This window comes from Cucurbita pepo, chromosome LG20 (assembly GCF_002806865.2).
Source record: "Cucurbita pepo subsp. pepo cultivar mu-cu-16 chromosome LG20, ASM280686v2, whole genome shotgun sequence".
Taxonomy (NCBI): Eukaryota; Viridiplantae; Streptophyta; class Magnoliopsida; order Cucurbitales; family Cucurbitaceae; genus Cucurbita; species Cucurbita pepo.
In genome coordinates this window covers 2,480,803-2,502,315 of record NC_036657.1, presented here as the reverse complement: position 1 = coordinate 2,502,315, position 21,513 = coordinate 2,480,803, and the positions used below count along the sequence as shown (strand labels likewise).

General features: G+C 36.0%; 3 protein-coding genes and 1 non-coding gene across 6 annotated transcripts; 2 read left to right on the top strand and 2 right to left on the bottom strand.

The window, feature by feature from the left end:
* The first annotated feature begins 5,340 nt into the window (after positions 1-5,340).
* LOC111783478 lies at positions 5,341-10,417 on the top strand. Its single transcript, XM_023664409.1, has 9 exons — positions 5,341-6,067; positions 6,553-6,858; positions 6,996-7,206; positions 7,371-7,480; positions 7,553-7,755; positions 8,136-8,239; positions 9,269-9,456; positions 9,540-9,739; positions 10,073-10,417. Exons 1-9 carry the CDS (start codon positions 5,836-5,838, stop codon positions 10,280-10,282), a joined length of 1,764 nt encoding a protein of 587 aa, XP_023520177.1. The 5' UTR covers positions 5,341-5,835; the 3' UTR covers positions 10,283-10,417.
* Positions 10,418-11,555: 1,138 nt separating this feature from the next.
* On the top strand, positions 11,556-14,765 carry LOC111782556. Of its 2 annotated transcripts, XM_023663324.1 has the most exons (2): positions 11,556-13,749; positions 13,841-14,124. In XM_023663324.1, the coding sequence occupies exons 1-2, from the start codon at positions 11,749-11,751 to the stop codon at positions 13,892-13,894; spliced, it is 2,055 nt and encodes a 684-aa protein (XP_023519092.1). In that variant the 5' UTR covers positions 11,556-11,748; the 3' UTR covers positions 13,895-14,124. The 2 variants fall into 2 exon arrangements, with proteins under 2 accessions (XP_023519092.1, XP_023519091.1); XM_023663323.1 differs by having other exon boundaries at positions 11,557-14,765.
* Positions 14,766-14,874: 109 nt separating this feature from the next.
* On the bottom strand, positions 14,875-21,229 carry LOC111782555 (callose synthase 11). Of its 2 annotated transcripts, none has more exons than XM_023663322.1 (2): positions 15,615-21,229; positions 14,875-15,272 (listed from the first exon to the last, which is right to left on the bottom strand). In XM_023663322.1, the coding sequence occupies exon 1, from the start codon at positions 20,935-20,937 to the stop codon at positions 15,628-15,630; it is 5,310 nt and encodes a 1,769-aa protein (XP_023519090.1). In that variant the 5' UTR covers positions 20,938-21,229; the 3' UTR covers positions 14,875-15,272; positions 15,615-15,627. The 2 variants fall into 2 exon arrangements, with proteins under 2 accessions (XP_023519090.1, XP_023519089.1); XM_023663321.1 differs by having other exon boundaries at positions 14,875-15,216; positions 15,615-21,228.
* Positions 17,906-17,984, bottom strand: LOC111783739. The gene has a single exon (XR_002813421.1). It is a non-coding gene; the product is annotated as a small nucleolar RNA J33 (small nucleolar RNA).
* Positions 21,230-21,513: the final 284 nt, after the last annotated feature.

The following is a 21,513-nucleotide window of genomic DNA, read 5'->3' as shown; positions in this document are numbered from 1 at the left end:
AAAAAAAAAAAAAAAAAAAAAAAAAAAAAGGCCACAATTATTAAATAAGTAGATATTTTGGAAAAAAAAATTGGTTAAAATAATAATTTCAAAAGTTCAGATACAAAAATATAAATTCTGAGAATTAAGGGACGTATTGGAATAAAAAAAAAGTTTTTTTTTTTTTTATAAATAATGGGAAGAAATTTATTTTTTTAGTTATTTAAAATAATTGAATAAATTTCGTCAAGATTGTTGAAGGATCTGGATGTTGTGTTTGTAAGAAAAATTAGCAATAAAAAAAAATTTAAAATTCCAAATGAACAAACAGAAAAGACAAATACAGCTTAATTATGTAATTATAAAATATTGGGTGTTTTTTGCCCTCCATATCAAAGGAAGGACCTCTATTTATTATTTTACGTGTCATACGGGAAACGGTAATTTTGAGTTTGGAGTGAATTAGGTTCTATTTGAATTATTGATTTTATAAATCTAAACCTTCCGAGAAATGAAGCATTTCTTATAAGGGTGTAGAAAAAAGAAAGTTCAAAGAAGACTGTGTATCTGTTAGCGGTGGACTTGGACTGTTACAAATGGTATCAAAGCCCTACATCGGGCGATATACCGACAAGAATGTTTGACCCTGACCAGAGTAGATGGTAAGAGAAGATAAACATTTCTTATAAAGATTAGAAATCTCTTCCAAACACATTTTAAAACTGTGAGACCGACCGAAATACATAACAAACTAAAATGGACAATATCTAATGACAATGAATTTAAACGGTTACAATATATTTTTTAAAAATAGATTCTTCTGTAAAATTAAAATTTTTAAAATTATAGGATTAAAAAAAATATATTTTAACTCAACTTTATTTTACATTAAAAGTATATTAATGGTAATTAATTTTCGTTCTTACAATTTTTTCTTAAGTAACTCTATTATGAAAGGCCGAGCGTTGTTAACTAGAAAAAGAGCGGGATTTGAAAAGATAATATGCGAGAGAGAATTTGAATGAGAGATTAAGGTGCTATGTATAATCTTTCTTCTCATAAAATGTTCGTTAATTTAATAATCACAATGAGAGAAATAATTGAGTAATTTGATTAAATTGAGGAAGAATACATACCTTAAAATGGTTGGGATATCGGATCATTTTATTGCACTACACTTCTGGAGATAAAAGGAGCTATTTGATAAATAAGTCGTGATAAAGACCATTTATTATATTATTAGTATCATAAAAGATTTTGTTGATAAGATAAAGATTATTAGAAAAATAATTGTGATATTAAAGGAAGAAATTTGTTTAATTATGAACATATATGATGAAACAAACTTACTCCACGGCCCGCCAATGAGGGTGTAATCTCGACATCATGTTTCTTTGACTCGAATCTATTTAAACATATAGTCCTAGAACAATGTCTTGATTTTCAACCAATTGCATAAATATTCAATATATTTGATAATACGAGCCAAATGAAAACAAGGAAAAAAATATGGTAATAATGTTTAGATATCTTTAGATTTCAATGGCAAGGACATAAACCTTTATGACTATTTAATTGACCAAGTCAACGAGTACAATAATTTTGAGGAAGGATTCTCACACGCAACTCCAGCTATTTTTACTAGGTGTAAGACACTGGATTAGGTAGCATAGTATGTTAAGCTAACACCATACTGGTTGGCAATTTCCTTATTTGCAAATCTTAATTCGTCTCATCCTTCTGCTTGAATCGAAGCGAAACTACAAGATGATTTCATTATTTTCTTAATTATGTTTCAGATTAGATAATTTTTTAGACATAAAATTTGAACCGAACACAATTTTTTTAATTCAACGAAGAAAAATATGAGCATATATTTCTTATTTTGATCGTGAAAAAAATGTGAAGTTCCCAGCTGGACATGAGTGTGACATGTTCATATTGGATGTATCTTTTTTTCAATAACATATATTAGATATTTAAAGTCAAAAGCAACCCAACGTGGAATTGGAGCCATAGATTGTGACACTTTTTTCCTCATAAAAAAAATAATTTAATTTGGTTTATTTTTTATTTGCCTCGGAACCTCCTTCACCCAATTACATATTACACATGAAAGAGATGACAATATTATCATCAAATTTTTTAAAAAACAAAAATTAGGTCATTTTCATGAATATTATGATCCTGATCGATTTAATTTCTTTTTAAGTGAATGTTAATGATTTATCAATTTAAAATATAGTAACATGATTATCGTTTTATTTTCTTTTGATATTCATAACAATTTAATTAGAGATTTTCAGTATTAATAAGTCAAAAATTATTGTTAAATATGAGAAGAAAAATAGAAATATATAATTAATGGTGTTTGAACACCAAAAAGATTGTGCCTCATTAAATCTCTATAAATCTATAAATGAAAAAGAGGTTAGAATCGTTTGACCCATAAAAATTCAAACATTGAAGCCGTTAAAATTTTGTGCAAAAGTCAATACTTACGATTAAATTATGTTGTGTTCGTATATTAACAAGGTCATGCATATTAATTCAAGTTGTCCCACTATTTTTTTTTTTATCAATCAACAGGTTAAAATATTATTATTTTGTTAAAAAAATACTAGAAGTTTAAATTTAATGAATTCAACAAAATAGTATTGAGAAATAAATATATAGATATTTCTAAAATACGAGTGTCATCTAATATTATTACCACAGTTAATGAAAGTCAAACAATTCAAAAAAGTTGGAGATAGAAAAGAATAATAAAAATATTTCAAATTGTTGATTAATTAGCTATAGATCTTATTTATTGTAACGATCCATGTCCATAATTTAGAATTCGAATTCCGTTGCATCCCCTATAACATGGTTAGGTTTACTAACCCCTCGCTTCTAAAAGTAAATACTATTTCTACAGACCAACATAAGTCATTTCGGTATACTTTGTCCTCACTCACATGCATCTTATGGGTTCATTATAAAATTGCTCCAAATAAAAATACATTTAACCGGTAAGTTTCTACGAATGAGCCATTGAAAAAAATTGCTCCAAATAAAATGTTCCTTCCATTCTTTTAATTCTTTCTTAATTATTCTATCATTAAATGACTCTAATTCAGATGTGGTATCTATTCATTCATTTGAAAGGTTGATTATTATTGACCGTGTGAAAATATATAGAAAATGAGGTATGAATGGTTTTTTCTTCCAAAAGTTAATACAACTATAAGTGTGTTTGTGATAGCTTTTGAAAAAAAGATATTGACTTAGAAAACTTTAATTTGAAGAAATTTAAAAAGATTAAAATATCTAAATATATACCATTATACTAATAAAATAAAATTCAACATTTGTAATTAATAATGTTTTACAATATTAAAAATAGTCAACTAATTTTTATAGAAAAATTAGAGATTAGGTAAAATATACCTAAAATAAATTACGGGTAAAATAAGTAATCTGCGCAGCAAGAAAGAAAATGGACTCAAATTCCTTGTTGTCGTTGCTTCGGTATTGTTTGACGTGGCAAAACCGATGAAAAGGATGGACACGTGGTGGGTCGACAGGCCCAATAAGAGGGTTACTTTTCATGGGCCCAATAACTTCTCATTGGGCAATCCTGGTCCAGTAAACGGCCACATATTTGCCCTAAAACATAATAATAATAATAATAATACTTATAAGCTTAAGACCTAAGTCTAACTACCCTGCCAAACTAATTAAATTATTTATATAGATTTGCCAATAAATGATTGTAAGCTTAAAAAAGAAAAAAAAAAAAAAACTCATAATTTTTCCAAACTTTTTTATTAGTCTCTAAAATAAAAAATAATAATTATCTTCGATCATTTAGTATAATTTTTCATTTATAAAAGTTAGAATTAAAAAATATATTTTAAAAGTATATAAAAGAAAAAAAATCTAAAATTTATGAACTTTGTGTTATTATATTGTGATGTTAAATAATAACCATCCTCAATTATTTAGTATTATTTTTCATTTATAAAAGTTAGAATTAAAAAATATATTTTAGAAGTATATAAAAGAAAAAAAAATCTAATATTTATGAACTTTATGTTATTATATTTTGATGATGACTAATAACTGTCTTCGATTATTTAGTATTATTTTTTATTTATAAAAAGTTAGAATTAAAATATATATTTTAGAAGTATATAAAAGAAAACAAACTTTATGTTATTATATTTTTTATGATTTTTTTTTTGGAAAAATATAATTATAAAATGAAATTAAAAATATATATATATATATATGTTTGAGTTTTTAAGGAATTTTTTTACACTTCTATTTAAATATTTTAACTTAAATGTGACGGTATCAGAATTGGAGCATCTAACGCCTTGGTACGGGACATGTAATAGTATTATTCCATGTATTTCAATAAATTTAAATTTAATTATTTAAAGTTAATTTTTTAAGCCAAATTTGTTCAATAATAATATTAATTTTTGTTTAAGAAAATTCAGGATAAATAAATATGTTTCTAAAATAGCTCAATCAATACAGATTTTAGAAATTCAGTTAAGTCAATTCTATGAATTTAAAAAATATAGGATTCTTGATTCGGACCCCAAATGCCATAAGGCGAAGAAAAAATGGCGGAGCTCTAATAATAAAGAAAGATTCCAACAACAATGTAGACTCTTAAAATTAAAGCTAATATTTCAAGCTTATAATAACATATAAAAACCTACTTTTTAATAACTTCAATTACTCCCAAACTAAAAGAAGAAAAGAAAAAAAAATCAATAATTCTAAAAAAATAAACTTGATTTGGAAAAAAAAATCGTCATAAAAATTTCCATCAAATTAGACCAACAAAAATTAAATTCTAGGTTAGAATTTTTATATTTATTACCCTATTTAAAAATTTTAAATAATTTAATTTTCTATCGTTAACTTAAACTAAACATATTTGAATGTGTCGAATTTTTATGGATAAATATTTAAAATATTAAATTAAATTTGTTTCTATTTAAATTAATTATTAAAACTTTATAATGAAATAAAAATATCTATAATTTTATTAAATAATACAAATTATTCGAAAACTTACAAATTAAAGTAAAAAAAATCAATCAAAATTCATAAAATTGGTAATTAAATTGATATTAAAAGAAATATTTCAACGAATTTGGTGACAAGAGTGACAGTCGATAGTTATGACAGATGTCGCCCTGTGAATGGAGGATGCAGGGTGTTAGGCGTACATGGTGAGGTGAGGTGTGATTGTGAGGCAAATGGCGCACGTTAGCCTATCAAGGAATTTCCTTCTATAAAAAAGTTACCCTTTTTGGCCTCATTAGGAATTTCCCGCAAAAATTCATCCGGAAATGATTGCCTATGCATAATTTACATTTGTAAAAATAAATATCGGATGAATATTCCATCACTGGATCATCCCATATCAACGAACAAAATTTATATTGAATGCAAAGCTTCATTAATTTGGTTTTATGATCCCAGATTATTCTCGATTTCGAAAAACCTAGATTCATTCCCTCCTCTATCTCCTTCTAATTTTTCTTCGTTTATTAGCAAGCAACATCGCCTTAGATATAGGGATTTGATCCTGCTGCCAACTCAGTTTCTATTCGTTTTGGTAGAACTAGTATTGTTGTTGTGAAATCTGAACTGCATTTTGGTTTACAGAGAATGTTAATTGGCGAGGCGAAATTTTGGAGGAGCCGGAGAGTCTTGGCTTAATTTTTGTGGGGTGGGTCTTGAAATCTTTGCGCCTTGAAGCCAAAATCAGAGACGTTTCTTCGGTGGGTGTGTGAGAGAGAGATAAGAGGGGGTTATGAGAAGAGTACATGTTAGTTTGGAGGAACAATGACTGGACCGTCATTGGGACTTCGTTCAGCGAGTTACGGGGCATTGGATAAACAGCTGAATAATGTAGTTCCGCCATTCCAAACTGCACGTAAGCCTTCCAAAATGATGAAGGAGAAGGATTATTCGTTTCCTTGGATCTGCAAGTTCGTCCATAGAAAGAAGATTGGGATGCTGCTTCTGTGTGTTGTTTCTGCTGCGGTTTTCCTTTGGGTACTGTACATGGGCAAAGGTTTGAGTCTCTTTTGCATTTAGATACATAAACCTTTTAGTCTTTAGTTGTCAGTTGCTGCTGGGATTTTGAATTTCAGATTGATTAAGAAACAAAGCTGGAAATTAGAGTTTGAAGATTTTGTTTGAGCATTCATCAAATTTATATGACATTTTACTTTTGTTATGCTTATGAATGTGGGATGAAATCAGTTGCTATAGGCACCAGACATTACTTTCTTCTTGTTTTCTAATAAAAGCATTCGATTTAGTTCACATTTGTGGTAGATTTATGATTCATTTGGTTCAATTCCCCAATCTTTTTTTACTAACTGACCAAACGTTAATAGATTGATGCTTACCTTTCAAGATTTTATGGTCTCTGCACATTGTTTGACACTATTAACTCTGATCAAATGTTGGACTTTCAAGATTTTTCGAGCCATCTTTCTTTGTGTGCGTTTGCACGAGGTAATGATATGTTTGATTTTGATCATGACTTTCCAGGTGAGGATGCCCAAGAAGAACAGCATATCCAGCACATCAGTATGAACAATAGCTTAGTTATGAGTTTCAGGCAATCCCCATCTCAAGATATTATGGATGATAGAAGTAGTTCCTTGACAAAGAGGAGAGAGACATCTTCATTGGCATCACCTCCTCCTCCTCCTCCACCGCCTTCTCTTCCTCCTCCACCACCTTCGTTTCCTCCACCAGCAATTTTCATGGGTTACACTCTTCCACCAGGACACCCTTGTAATAATTTTGCCCTGCCTCCCCCACCTGCAGATAAAAAGAGAACTGGTCCGAGGCGTAAGTATTGTTCCCCTTTAACGGATTTAAAATCTTGTGCTTTTTGTGGATGTTTCATGACGACTGTAATATTTGGGCACCAATGGATTCTCAAGGTACTTGCACCTTTACTGAGAATTTTCTTTTTAATGCTTCAGCATGTCCAGTATGTTACCCTTCCGTTGAAGAATCTGTTGCCTTGATGCCAAATGCCTCATCAGATTCACCTGTTAAAAAATTGGAATATATTTATGAGGAAAACATAAGAAGAGAGACGGAATTTGGAGGTTCGGACTTTGGTGGATATCTTACTTTAGCCCAGAGGACAGATTCTTTTGATGTAAGGGAGTCAATGAGAGTGCATTGTGGGTTAGTTTTTTCTGTCTTCATCCTTTTTCTTTCATGTTTACTCCAACAATTTTCCATTGCCTATTGTCTACATGGCGTGGGTTGCCCATATGATGATAAATATTGTCCGACATATTACTTTTTATCTTGGATTTATGTGTTTTGGTTTATGTATGCTTGTTTAGGTTTGTGAGGGGAGTCAAACCTGGTCGCAACACAGGTTTTGATATCAATGATGATGACCTTCATGATATGGAGCAGTGTCGTGGTGTGGTTGTTGCATCTGCAATATTTGGTACGATCTTTGCAATTTTGTTTTTAATTGTGAATGTGTGTTTTGTTGCTCATCAAACTACTTATTCTTCAGGAAATTTTGATGTTATAAATCAACCAAAGAACATTAGTGAATATGCCAAGAACACTGTTTGCTTCTTCATGTTTATTGATGAAGAGACAGAAGCATCATTAAAGGAAACTGGTATCATCCTGGAAAGCAGCAAGAAAATTGGGTTGTGGAGAATCGTTGTGGTCCATAACTTACCTTACAAAGACGCAAGACGTACTGGAAAAGTAAACTTCTAAATTTAAGTAAACACAGTTCAATTTTATTAAAATTAGCACACCCAGATGATCAATGTTGCATAGTAGCTCTCAGGGGTTCTTCCTTCTTGAGCCTGTTTGGAATTCAGTTTAAATGGATGTTTTAAGAATTAAGGATATAATGCTCTCCTTTTTTTTTTCTTTTTCTTTTTTTTGATATATATTGTTGCCTATAGACAATAACCTTCTCGTTTTTTTATCTGCTTGAACAGAGAGGCATTTCCATTATGGTCTTTACTTTTTAGCTTCATTTTCACAATGTAATATCACTTTGTGCCTGAAACTAGATACTAAGATGAAGGTGTTGTGCCTTAAAACGTATTTTTTGTCCTGTGTTTTTACTGTTGCAGATTCCAAAACTTCTGGTGCACAGAATGTTTCCTAATGCTCGATATTCTCTTTGGATTGACGGCAAACTTGAGCTTGTTGTGGATCCATATCAAATTCTTGCAAGGTACATCTGATTATCTGTGAACTTTACAACTTTATTGGAGGGTTCTGTACTCATTGAACTTTGTGATGCCATCACTCCTATTCTTCAACCTTCATAATTCCTCCTGTTGAGACATTAAGATGGATCCTATTTTCTTAGATGATACTTCTTGACAATTTCCCAATGTTGAGATACTTATTACCGTGCAATATATTACACGGACTAAATATTGCTCAATATCTTGTTACTTATATTTGCACGAATGAGCATTAGATTAACTTGATCACTGTGAAATCCAACATTGGTTGGAGAGGGGAACGAAACATTCCTTATAAGGGTGTGGAAACCTCTCCCTAATAGACACATTTTAAAACCTTGAGGGAAAGCCTGGAAGGGAAAGCCCAAAGAGAACAATATCTGCTAGTGGTGTACTTGAACTCTTACAAATGGTATAAGAGCCAAACACCAGGCGGTGTGCCAGCGAGGACGCTGGCCCGCAAGGGAGGTGGATTGTGAGATCCCACATTGGTTGGAGAGTGGAATGAAACATTTCTTAAAGCGTGTGGAAACCTCTCTTTGGTAGAGACGTTTTAAAACCTTTAGACGAATACCGGAAGAGAACACCCAAAGAGGACAATATCTGCTAGCGATGAACTTGAGCGGTTACAATCATTGACTTTATATGTTTGAATGCCTTGTTGACCCTCTTTGTGGCAGTAACTGAAGGGTTGTATTGACGGAAATGCATAGAGCCACTCTATCATTTTTCCACAAAAAGTGATAATGGAAAACCTGAGTTTCTCCACTCTGAAGTTTCTTCATAGTCTCACAAGCAAGTGTAGTTTGGCCAATGCTATAAATCTTCATTGATATAGTAATAATAGTATAAACCACAACAGATGTCTAATTTACATATTAGTTGTATTGTAAATTTCTAATAGTTGGAAAGTCTCACACAACCTCTGCAATATAACTATCCTTTGGATTTGATGTCTTTCAGTTTGAAGAGGCTCTGCCAATTTTTTTTTGATGCCCTGCTCACATTTTCAGGTTCTTATGGAGAAAAAATGCTACATTTGCAATTTCTAGACACTACAAACGCTTTGATGTGTTTACGGAAGCTGATGCGAATAAAGCTGCCGGAAAGTATGATAATGCTTCTATTGACTTTCAGGTTAACTTTTATGTAATGGAAGGTTTGACTCCTTATTCCGAAGCCAAGCTTCCCATTACAAGTGGTATGTTCACCCCACCCTCTCCATAAAAGAAATAAGTTAAGCCAGGGTCATATAAGGTTCTGTCTTGGATTGATTACCTGCAGATGTTCCCGAGGGATGTGTGATACTTAGAGAGCATGTGCCTATTAGCAATTTGTTCAGTTGCCTCTGGTTCAATGAAGTCGATCGTTTTACATCAAGAGATCAGATCAGTTTTTCAACTGTGAGGGACAAACTAATGGCCAAAACTAATTGGACACTCTATATGTTCTTGGATTGTGAAAGGCGCAATTTCGTGATTCAGGTAGCTTTTCTATATTGCATTTCATTGATATCATTTTGTAGATTGCTTCTGTTATTGTTGGTAAAATCATATATGATCATAATGCCAAAATGTAGCCATTACTGCAATATTGGAATATCAACATTGTGTTCTGATTGATTTATGGAGCCTTCAAAATTAGTGAATGGGAAAACCTCGTCTTGTATGCAATACTGGAAGAGAGTTCAAAACCTTGTGAAATTTTGTATCATATAATCTGAGAATGTGAAGCTGTTGATAAAGTTTTAAGTGCATGGATCTACCTCCATGACATTACTGAACACTATTTAAGTTTTTGTTTTGTACCTCCTGCAGAAATATCATAGGGACGTACTTGAACAGAAGGCTGTCCATCCCCCACCACCTCCACCTTCCTTACCATCTTCTATAGTTAATCCTGTCAGCAAGTTGTCGTCGGAAAAAGTTCCGAGTTTACCAAGGAAGGCTTCCCAAAGACGTAGTCGAGAGAGGAGGTCTCGGCATCATCGTAAAGTCATTGCAGCACGGGACAATGATTTGAGTTGAGGTTTTGTTCGGAAAGAGTCAATTTTATGGCTTTTTGAACAACCCCTTTTAAAATATTTATCATACTGGGGATAGGATGGCTGTGCAAGATGAGTGATCTAATTCTATTCTATTCTGTTCTACATAGTTCATTTCCTCATTCTTTCTTCTTCTTGAACTTTACGTTCATTTTTTTTATACATAGAGCAGAGCAAACAATATCTAATAATATAATTATTGTGCCAAATTCTACTGATATCTCATAGCCCATTCTACCACTTCCTTTCTTTATCATTGTAACAATTGAACTAGACCTATATATATACACACACATGATACTTCTATTCGTTGTCTTCCTGAAAGTTAGTAAAGTTTATGGAATTCTTATCCTTCCATTATTCTTCATTGAATGAACGGTGAAGGAATGATTTCTTTTTATTGACAATATGAGATCCCACCTCTGTTGTAGAGGAAAACGAATAATTCTTTACAAGAGGGTAGAAATAGAAATCTCTCCTTGTTTTAAAACCTTGAGGGGAAGTCTAGGAGGGAAATTCGAAAGAAGACAATATCTGCTAACGATAGTTTTAGGATGACATATATTGTATCAAAGCTAGACACCAGTTGATGGGCCAACGAGGACGCTGGGCCTTGAAACAGGGTGGATTGCGAGATCCCACGATTAGAAAGGGGAACAAAACATTTTTTATAAGAGTTTGTAAACCTCTACCACCTTGATTAGAAAGGGGAATAAAACATTTTTATAAGAGTGTGTAAACGATCCCACGATTATAAAGGGGAACAAAACATTTTTTATAAGAGTGTGTAAACGTCTCCTGCCTCGGTTAGAAAGGGGAACAAAACATTTTGTATAAGAGTGTTAATTCTCTCCCTAACAACTTTGAGAGAAAGTATGGAAGTCTAAAGAATACTAATACATGTTAAGACAAATTGCTCAGTTTCTAACTTTTGTCCTTTTGAATTTGAGGTGGTAACAGACAAAGCTGTTAAACAAATTGGTGAGTTTACAACTTTTGTCTCTTGAAAATAATAATAAAAGGTTTGGTTAGAAAATTAACTTTATTAGAAATCTAATAAAATAATCAAATTATAAAAAATATTAGATCTTTTCAAATCTATACCTTGAAATCAAAATAATAAAAAACTAAGGTCTCTTCAACCATTTAATTTGTTTTTTTAAAAAGGTGCCTTTAAGAAAATATTTAAATCTTAACAAATTAAAAAACAAAGTAAGAAATGAATTGAACAAAAAGACGTGATTTTTGAGTATATATATATTTTTGAAATATGTGTTTTGAGGTTGGTTTGCAGTAGGCTCTAGCTGTGCTTGGCCTCATGTCGGGCGGCAGCGCTCGCTTAGCGATCCGATTCTACAGCTTTTTCCGGAGTTTGACCGATCGGTATTAATGGAGGAGCTCTTTTGCCCATAACCCATTGGAGTTGTCTCTGCCTTTCCCTATTTCATCATGTTCCCTCAATGTTTCAGCTTCAATTCTCTGTTCCCATGGATTTCCCTTCTCTTCTTCTTCTTCATCTTCTTCCTCCTCAACATCGCTTCAACGGCCTCGCTGATCGATCATTGGAATTCCGATACCGAAGCCCTATACGACCAACATTGCAATCAAATCGTTCCCAAATCGCCTTTAGACACCGACCCCTCTTCCTTCCCCTCCGCCACTTCCATGCTTCAGTTAAGGAACAGTTACTTCACCGGAGGCGACAAGATTATCACTCAACCCCGACGTTTGGACTCTTTTTTCTCCAGACATGTGTTCGTTTATGCGCTCCATGCCCAAAAAACCGTTTCCCCGGGCGTGGTTAAACTCCAAGCTTCCTTGGTTCTTCGAGGCTCCATGATGTATCTCAATTCTTTCGACAATTACAAGCACCGTCGATTGCGTTTGATTCGATACCGAGGGCCGAGGACTCATCCCTGGAAGCCGAGAGTGGGATTTGCGCTCGAAGGATTTTGGTCAGAAACGTCTGGGAAGGTATGCATGGTTGGATCAGGTACGAGTTTAATGAACTCGGGAGTTTTACAGAATTTGAATGTTATTCTCAAGCTGGATTGTCCTACAAACGTAACCATTTCTAATAGCTTGATTACTGGAACTTTGGAAAGTTTGAATCACAATAGCGGTCCGCAATTTTTCGAACCTGTTTCAATCTTGAGTCTAGCCGAGAGTCCGGAATACAAGTATACATTAATAGATAAAGGAATTGAGGGTGGTTGCTTGAGTGGAAATGATAGAGGTCTGAAGCTATCTCAAAATGTATGCTCTGTATTTCGTACGCTTACTGATACGTTTGATTTGGAGTATGAGAGTGACTGCGATGATATGAACTGCAATCCTCTTGGTAAGAATGTCAAATACTTGCCTGTTTCAATGAATTATGAAGGAGTTGAGTGCACCCATGAGGGGAAAATGCTAATATTATTACGCTTTGCCAATTCAAGCTATCGTGTTAATAGATATTCTTTCATACCTAGTGACACCTTGATTGCTGAAGGAATGTGGGATCAGGAGGAAAGCCAGCTTTGTGCTGTTGCCTGCCGGATCATGAACTATACACAATCGTTAACAAATGCTTCCATTGGAGGTTGTTCGATAAGGCTAAGTCTGAGATTTCCTGCTGTTTTTTCTATCAGAAACCGAAGTACTATTGAGGGTCAAATTTGGAGCTCCAAATCTGCAAATGAATCGGGTTACTTTCAGAAAATTGGGTTTCGTAGTTATAATGCAATGTTGATAGATCCTTCACGAATCAAATATGAATATACTGAGGTTGGAACACAAAGTTCATGCCCTCGAAGCAAGAATGTTTATGGTAAGGAAAAGACATACCCTTCTGAGAATTCATCAGACATGAGATTTGATTTGTCCTTGAAGAACAGCGAAGATCAGATTGCAAGGGGTTATGCATCGCCATTCTTTTATGGTCAGCATTTTTATCAGAATGATGTAAACTCTTCTCTGTCCGGGCAAAGAGAATCTGCAGTTCCAATGCCCAGCTACAATGGTCTGCTGAACATTAGCTATAGGATAAGTTTCAGAGCTGATAATGATTTCAAGATAGCTGGGCAAAACTTTTCATCAAAAAAAGTGGAGATTTCTGCTGAAGGATTATACGACAAGAACACTGGTTCTTTGTGTATGACAGGATGCTGGCAACGAGAGCTGATGAAGAAACGAACACTGGACTGTGAAATTGTTGTCAAAGTCCAATTTCCACCTCTAGATGCAAGTGGGATGGATGGTTTTGAGGGAACCATTGAAAGCAAAAGGCCAAAGTCAGATCCTTTCTATTTTGATAATCTGGTGTTGTCTTCAGTTTCAATTTATGATAACCAAGCTGAAGAATCCATATGGAGAATGGACCTTGAGATCACTATGGTTCTGGTTTCCAATACCTTTGCATGTCTTTTCGTTGTCTTGCAACTCCTTTATGTAAATAAACATCCAGAGGTGCTTCCATTCGTTTCTGTCTTGATGGTTGTGATTATGTGTTTGGGACATATGATTCCTCTTCTGCTGAACTTTGAAGCTTTGTTTGCAGCAAACCGTAATCAGCAGAGTGTGTTTCTTGGCAGTGGGGGATGGCTTGAAGTGAATGAAGTAATCGTTAGAGTCGTAACGATGGTGGCTTTCCTTTTGCAGTTGCGTCTTCTCCAGCTCACTTGGTCGTCACGACAGGACAATACAAGTGAGAAGGACTTGTGGGATTCCGAGATAAAACTTACTTATCTGACTCTACCATTATATGCACTCGGCATTTTGATTGCTTGGCTCGTCTATAAGTGGAAGGATTCGAGCTCGTACATGCCATTTTTGCAACCAAGGCACGCACAATATCGATCTTATCCTACTCGAAAGCTCCCGTACCAGCAAAACTCTTTCTGGGAGATTCTCAAATCACTTGGAGGTTTAGTCTTGGATGGTTTTCTGATCCCACAGATCATATTCAACTTGATGCTTGATTCTAAAGAAAGGGCTCTAGCCTTCTCCTTCTATATGGGAACCACACTTGTTCGTCTACTGCCTCATGCTTATGACCTTTACAGGGCTCATCATTCCAGCTGGTACCTTGATTTATCATACATATATGCGAACCACAAACAAGACTTCTATTCCACTGCCTGGGACATCATCATCCCTAGCAGTGTTCTTGTATTAGCTCTTATCATATTTTTGCAGCAGCGCTTTGGTGGTCGATGCATGCTTCCAAGAGTACTTCGTAAACAGGGTCCTTCATATGATCAACTGCCAACCATAAGCAACGAGGAATTGTAAGATAGGACAGTTTGTATTTTGATTATTGCAAAGCTTCCCTTGAGTTTTGAATCATACACAGAAATAGCAAGTTTTTTCAATATCTTTCTCTGATGTATCTTGCCTGACTTGTATTTGATCGACTGGAGAAAGAACTGATCATTTCACTTTAAGGTAAATGATGTATAAAGAAAAGGTATTGGATGGTGCTATTCCTTTTATTGATTTTAACCATTTGGCAGAAGCTCCTGGCCCTCAGTCTATGAGTTCTGGCACAAACCTCTGAATGCATATATTGTCTCTCCAAGAAACTCATTTCAATTACTCAATTCACTGGATCTTGAACAACATGGAAGTCAAAATTCAATAGACATACAATAGAATACAAAATCATGAAGGATGTCAAGGTGGGCAGGTAGAGGAAAGTTCTATCAGAACTAGTTTTCAATAAAATACAGTAACCAGCTTGAGGACTTAATTAATGCATGGGCTACTACAATAAATATGAACAGTATGTACAAATCTTGAATGTCGAGGAATTCCTGTGTCCTTCCCTGTTAAACACCAGAGGCTCGATTTCATTGAATACAGTACACATATCTGGTGTGAAACCGTTGAATGCGGTGGCTCTCAGAAATGCATCAACAATAAAAGCTCGAAGATCTGAGATATTGAGGATGGCTGAATAAGACTCCAATTACAGAATGCATTTGAAGAACCTCATAACATGAAACACAAAGCAATCATGGTGGAGTTCATTGAAATAGTTGCTAAAATTCAGGATGAAGTGCTTTTTAACACATGATATGAACTGTTAGTTATATACAGAATCAACACTAGATACAGGACAACCAACCAAATTTCTAGTTTAACAAATCCATAAAACTGCAAGTGAACGATATCTACAACAAAATACCATCAAAGAAAAAAGAGGAAGCATGCACGACGACTGCCTTACACTCAAAAAACTAAAAGAATAGACAATAAAAATTCAATACAGTCTTTTTGCAAATGGGTCATATTTTTGTTTAGTTTCTAGAAAAGATTGAAAAGGGGAGTACCTGAATTCACATTTCATACAGTCTTTTTGCCAGCAATGATACGAGATATCTGGAGGCCTCGGCTGAAGGCTTCATTAAATAAGATTCTTGTTTGCATTGACTGGAAACCAGGCAACCATGAGAGCAGTGCCAAAGGGGCCATGACAATCATTCCAAACAGTAGATCATACAACCGGGCCGATGAAACAACAGTATCCCACACGACAGTGGTTTGCAGAAAAGGTCTTAGCACCTGAGCAATTGATATTATGCCCCAACCGGTGGGAATGAATGCCAAGAGACACGTAACAAGATCGGCCGTGTTAAAGGGTGTGAACTCCATCAATATAACAATCACCAGTACTATAACCACAATGACTATTAATTGAACCAATCGATAATAGATATGCTCCTTCGCAGCATACTTGTCCTGAGCATATGCTATAACAATATAAATCCCAACAAGAACAATCATGGATACCCAGGAAATAAAATAGACAGCAATACTGGTGTTGTCACCAGTAATGTTAAGGTGATATACAATTGCGTACTGGAAGAAGAAGAAACGAAGATCCAAAATGATCTCTAGAAGTTTTCCCCACAGACCCGTTGTTCTCAGATGGCTGTTCTCCTCTAGCCACCATGCTTCCCAGCTCTGTTCTGCTTTTGTGAACACTCCACCAGTATTCCATAACCAATTAATAAAATCATCAAAGTCGTAAACTGTTTTTAACCAATCAAATCCAGAAGGATTAAATATGAAGGGGGCCATTATCCATGAAACTATGAGAAACCAGCTAGAGATTGACAAAATGACAAAAGTAAAAGTACTTTTAGCCAGAGGGCTCCGGGAAGCATACACTATTAAAATAACCCCAAGCTCAATTGCCTTCACAAAATGACTTCGAGCATATAGTCTGTAGTTTTCTGCAAAGCTCTTGTGCTGCACCACAAACCCACGTCCTGTCGCTCGATACTTAGCTCCACCATGAAGAATAGTGCGTCCAAAGAAGTGGGTGCGAGTTCCCAAAGAGAAAGTGTAAAAAAATGACGCTAGTTGCAACTGCATTGTCAAGAAGTTCCAAATGGCTGGAAGAAACCCGTGCTCTAGGCTGTTCTCCACAATCATTGGTAGTGCTGTGAAAAGACCAAGTTGGATTATAAACTGCTGATTCAGTATTGCTCCAAGGGCCCTATTGTTTCCAGAACTTGATGCTACTGCTGCATCCTCAACCCCACTAAGTGCAAGATAAAGTCGGCCCCATAAAAATACAAAAACAGACAATACTACAAGCATTGTGTTGAAATAGTACCCAACAGTTGTGTAGAAAACTGAAAGCATTCGAAAGAAATCCAATCTATGACCCAGCCGGTATACATCCCTGCTCAAAACCTGCTCACCATTGCCACTGGCCACCTTGGCCTCAAACATAGAGATTTGATTAAAGCCAACATCTCTTCCTTTGCCCACCTGTATATATTCATGGTGTGTCACATTGCCCCCTCTAAGCGTGCAATTGAAGCCAGCAAATATATCCTCACTAATGTTGATCACTCTAGAAGCCTTGCTGATTCCACCACGAGTCAGAAACCAGAATCTGTCAAATACATCAGGGTGCCCATAATGCATTCTAACCTTTAAAGGATTTGCCAGAACTCTCTGTGCTAGGGTCACAAAGTTAGTCTCTTGTGCGGACATGAACCAAGCAAGAGAGGACACTGAGCCAGTGAAGACATTCTCACGAACACCTAAGATGGTTGGCTTCCTAATACCATAAGAGTTCTTAAATTCTTCCAATAAATTTCGCATCTTGAGTGCCTCCTCAAAATAATTCTCTTGGTTCATGTCAATGGTCTGAATTGCATCGCCCCGTGTAAAGATAATTGCATGGTTCTGATTTTCTGGTTTCCCTTCTCCAATCTTCAAAGGACCAGGTAACCTAATTCGATAGATCACAACTTCCTTCTGTAGCTCTTGATCATACTTAACAAGGACAGAGTAAAATTCAACCTCATCCCTCCCATGATGAACTTCATCAACATAGGCAACTCTAAGGGCTTCGTTTTCCTTCATCAAATTTAAGATCTCCTCTGCCCGAGGGTCTCTTTTTGTTTTTTGTAGCCCATAAACTTGGCAGGTAACCACATAGGTGAATTTCATAAGGGCGGTCCCATACTCATATCCTCTAAATAACAATTCTCCAGAAGTCGATCTAGTCAAATTCCTGAAAGGAGGTTGTGTTGAATGTAAACCATCCAAGGCATGCTTTCGGGTTATTGAACCATGTGAAGCAATCTCTTGTGATCCCATTCTAATATCCATCTCAGATGCAGTATCTAGAAATGAGAACATTTTTAGTGCTCTATGATAATACATCATTCCCCTAACAGTTCGAGATAAAGTCTGACCCCTATATGATGCCCAAAGACGAAGGTCCCTTGACTTTTTCGTCCATATGTCATCCTCATGCTCCAAACCCTCTTTACGCATTCGCTCCATAAAATTCCTCCACTCATCCTCGTAGATTCTCTGCAAATAGAACAAAGTCGAAACACCATCCTCATTCTCACTTCGTAACATTTCTTTGCCATACACAACTTCTTCATCGTAGTAAGGGGTCAGAACACTGAAAGGCATCATTTTTTCTACATATGGAGCACGGGGTATGTTCATAAAAAGTGAATTGCTAAAGAAAGCTAGTCGTCTTCTAGCCTCGAGATTGGAAGGGACGCCATGCATTGAGTCTCTAGATGTAAGAATTGTATGCAAACGCTGGACATTCCTATAAAACATTTTGTCCTCTAAATTAGGAAACTCAACTGCCTTCACAAAGAGCAATCCTTCATCAGTGGCTAGATTACGAGGCACCAATCCTTCTTCTCTCAACTGCTTGGTGGATTTCTTCAATTTTGGGAACTCTCTAATGGAAAGTTCATACAAGGCCTGCAATATATTCACTGCCTTGCTCACATCTTTCTTAGTTCCAATTAGAATATCAAGAAGTGAAATTAACTTGGTGTGAATTTCTGGGAGCACATTTGAGTTGTATGCATCCAGGAACTTCCCCAGTCCAATAACGTTATCTATGTCCATAAATAATTTTGCAACAATGGAGTTTTCTTCTGAACCATATTTAACAATAGTCAAAAGCACGGCCTTCACACTATCATATGCTTCAATTACAGCACATCTCTGATACTCATTCTTGCATATCTTTGACCAAAGATCCTCGTCAGGGTTATCTGCAAGCTCTGTTGCCTGACTGAGAGCAAGGAGCAGTTCGTTGCAAAGGAGGAAGCATGGCCAACGGATTACCCTAATGTTCCAACAATTAGGCGGAAGCTCCAAGAGATCGAAATCTCTATCACTAATGAGATCTTCTTCCCTCATAGTTATAATAATCTCATTCCAAATCAAAGCAAACTTGGTAGTATCTATCCTGCTTGATTCAATCTTTTTGTAAGGTTGGCCAAGTCCATATCTTAGCTTCAATCGGTGGATGGCATCACGGATTTTCTTCAGACGTGTCATTTTAGGCGTGAGCTGTTGTACCTCTGGCATGAGACTAAATTGCATTGCACTGGCAAAGAATTGAAATCTAAGGCTTAACTGACCAATGTTCCGAATCTCACCCAAATGCAAAAACAACCCAACAGTAGCACCAACAAGCGATGAGAAGATAGAATACCAAATCTGCAAATCCATAAGGTATATTAGCACAACGGGAGTCCATAACAACACAACAGCTACAACATTGGTGCTACCAAAAAATTCATGCCATTTATAAGGACCCTTGAGGTTCAAAAGTCCCTTGGTTGGATCAACAAGGGGCTGAATCTGAAAGAAGTAACTAAACGAAAATTTGGCAGCCAATACTGCTACCCAGAAAATCGAGTACTTGATATTATCTATAAGCCCTTCACGCAAGCCACGCCCAATAAACATTCGAGTATGAAACCACCATGTAAATAGATACAACACTTTCCAATCTAATTCCTCGAGTCCATTCCTAATCCATGGAAGAACGAAGAGTAACAAAGCCAGCATCTCAGGGATGAGAAAAGCAAATACTGCCCGAAGAAAAAGAAAAATCTCCCCATTTGCCTCATCTGACCAAAAGCCATCCGATTTCTTCTGACTCCAAATCCGCGCATAAAATATGGAAAAAACTATAATCCAAGCAATGGCAGCCAAACCCTTCAGCAGCATTCTGACTCCTAGCCACATGGTTTCCCTCGAAACCAAACTATACTGAGTTCCAGCATCGAGCACAGCCTGAAACAACCGCAGACCGCTCCAAGTGATGAAGACAGTGAGTAACTCCACCTGCACATCCCTACTCTTCAAAGCTATCCATGGATACTGTGGCCCTTGCCAAGCAACAATGATAGAAGCTTGTAAAAACAACAGTAACAATATCCAAATCTTGTCAAAGCTCCTAAATATGTTCCAAAACGACCTCTGCTCCACATAACCTGTCTTCCCCACTCGCCTGTTCTTAGGTGTCGTGGCAAAGAAATTACTACTTAAATTCAATGGCCACCCGAGACTTCGGAAACACCTCCTACTCCAGAAATATTCGTTGATATCGTCGTAATTTCTCCACGCCGAGTGTGGTGCTGAACCATTTCTGCTACTCTCCACCTCGGTCTTAATGGTCTTGTAAATGGGCATTACTACACTCGTCAAAAATGCACAGTCTCCATGAATAGCAGGCGAATATGGCCTACCCGTGTCAGGGTCTATGTAATCGTCGAGAATCTGGTTTAGTTCCATGGCCATAAAATGATAGATATAACATAAACATTCAGGAGCAAATCGAAGATTAGCAGCCTCTCCCCAGATTAAAAGGTAAAGTGACACATACAGCAGTTCTCGACGGCCCTCACTCTTGTCCCGGCTTGAAAGCCGTACATTGGACTTCCGGCCTAAATAGGAGCACCACAAACTATAGTTGCGAAGAAGCTTCTTGCGAAAGTTGCGAAGCACCGTACGGTCGAGTTCATCCGGCCGTTCAGGAGAGGAGCGAAGCCGCATTTGGGAATTAGCAAGGTGGAGAACCAGATGTTCGCGTTGGTTCCGAACGTTATCGTCCTGAAACCCGAAGAAGAGCCCAAGCCAGTCCAAAAGATCGTACTTAGGGTTCCATGGAACAAACGAAGGCCTCCTCAGTTCCCCTACAGTACGTAAGGCGGCGGCGGCGGCGCGTACCTCCGGCGACTGAAGAGAAGGATGGTCAGTGAGAAGATCGTGAATAGGGATTATGTTGTAAGGCTCCACCGGCGGCGGCGCGTTTTGAAATCCACCACGACCCGCCGGTTGAGGACGCTGCCTCAGATTCATGACAGCTAAACTCTAATTTCTCCTTCAAAGTTCCTTCAATTTCCGATAAGCATAGGCTTTCATTATCAGCTTCCTCAATGCGCCGTAACAGTGAGAACCGCCAGTGGATGAAGAGACGACGGCGAGTTTCAGGGCGACCACCGTATAAAAGATTAGCAGAAGGATTAGCTTATGTACTACCTCGAGCAAAGAGAAAAGGGTCGGAAATGGGAGAAAGAAAAGCTAAAAGAGGAAGAGCTTCCCTTTTTCCTCCTTGTCGTGTCGTGCTCGTAAATGATCTCTCTCTCTCTCTGCAGAACTCTAAAAAGAAAAATGAATTTTTTTGAAGAATAAATAAAAAGGTAATTATCTTTCTTTTCATGTCCAATAAATACCAGAATTATCAATCAATTTCAAATATATATTTATTGTTTTATTGTATTTATAATAATTCCATTTTATCAATTTTATTTTAAAACTTTAATCTCAAGTAAAATATCATTTGAAAAATTAACCCCAATTCATAATTTTATTGGTTATAGTAAATATTTTTAACTCATAAATAAAATATTTATTATTTGTAACTTTTTTTTTTTT

Bases quoted from the DNA above. Each gene is read 5' to 3' on its own strand.
- LOC111782556 (XM_023663323.1), top strand. From the start codon at position 11,749: ATGTTCCCTCAATGTTTCAGCTTCAATTCTCTGTTCCCATGGATTTCC.
- LOC111783478 (XM_023664409.1), top strand. From the start codon at position 5,836: ATGACTGGACCGTCATTGGGACTTCGTTCAGCGAGTTACGGGGCATTG. The intron at 7,481-7,552 runs GTACGATCTTTG...CTTATTCTTCAG, and splicing joins TGTTGCATCTGCAATATTTG to GAAATTTTGATGTTATAAAT. The intron at 8,240-9,268 runs GTACATCTGATT...TCACATTTTCAG, and splicing joins CCATATCAAATTCTTGCAAG to GTTCTTATGGAGAAAAAATG.
- LOC111782555 (XM_023663322.1), bottom strand. From the start codon at position 20,937: ATGAATCTGAGGCAGCGTCCTCAACCGGCGGGTCGTGGTGGATTTCAA.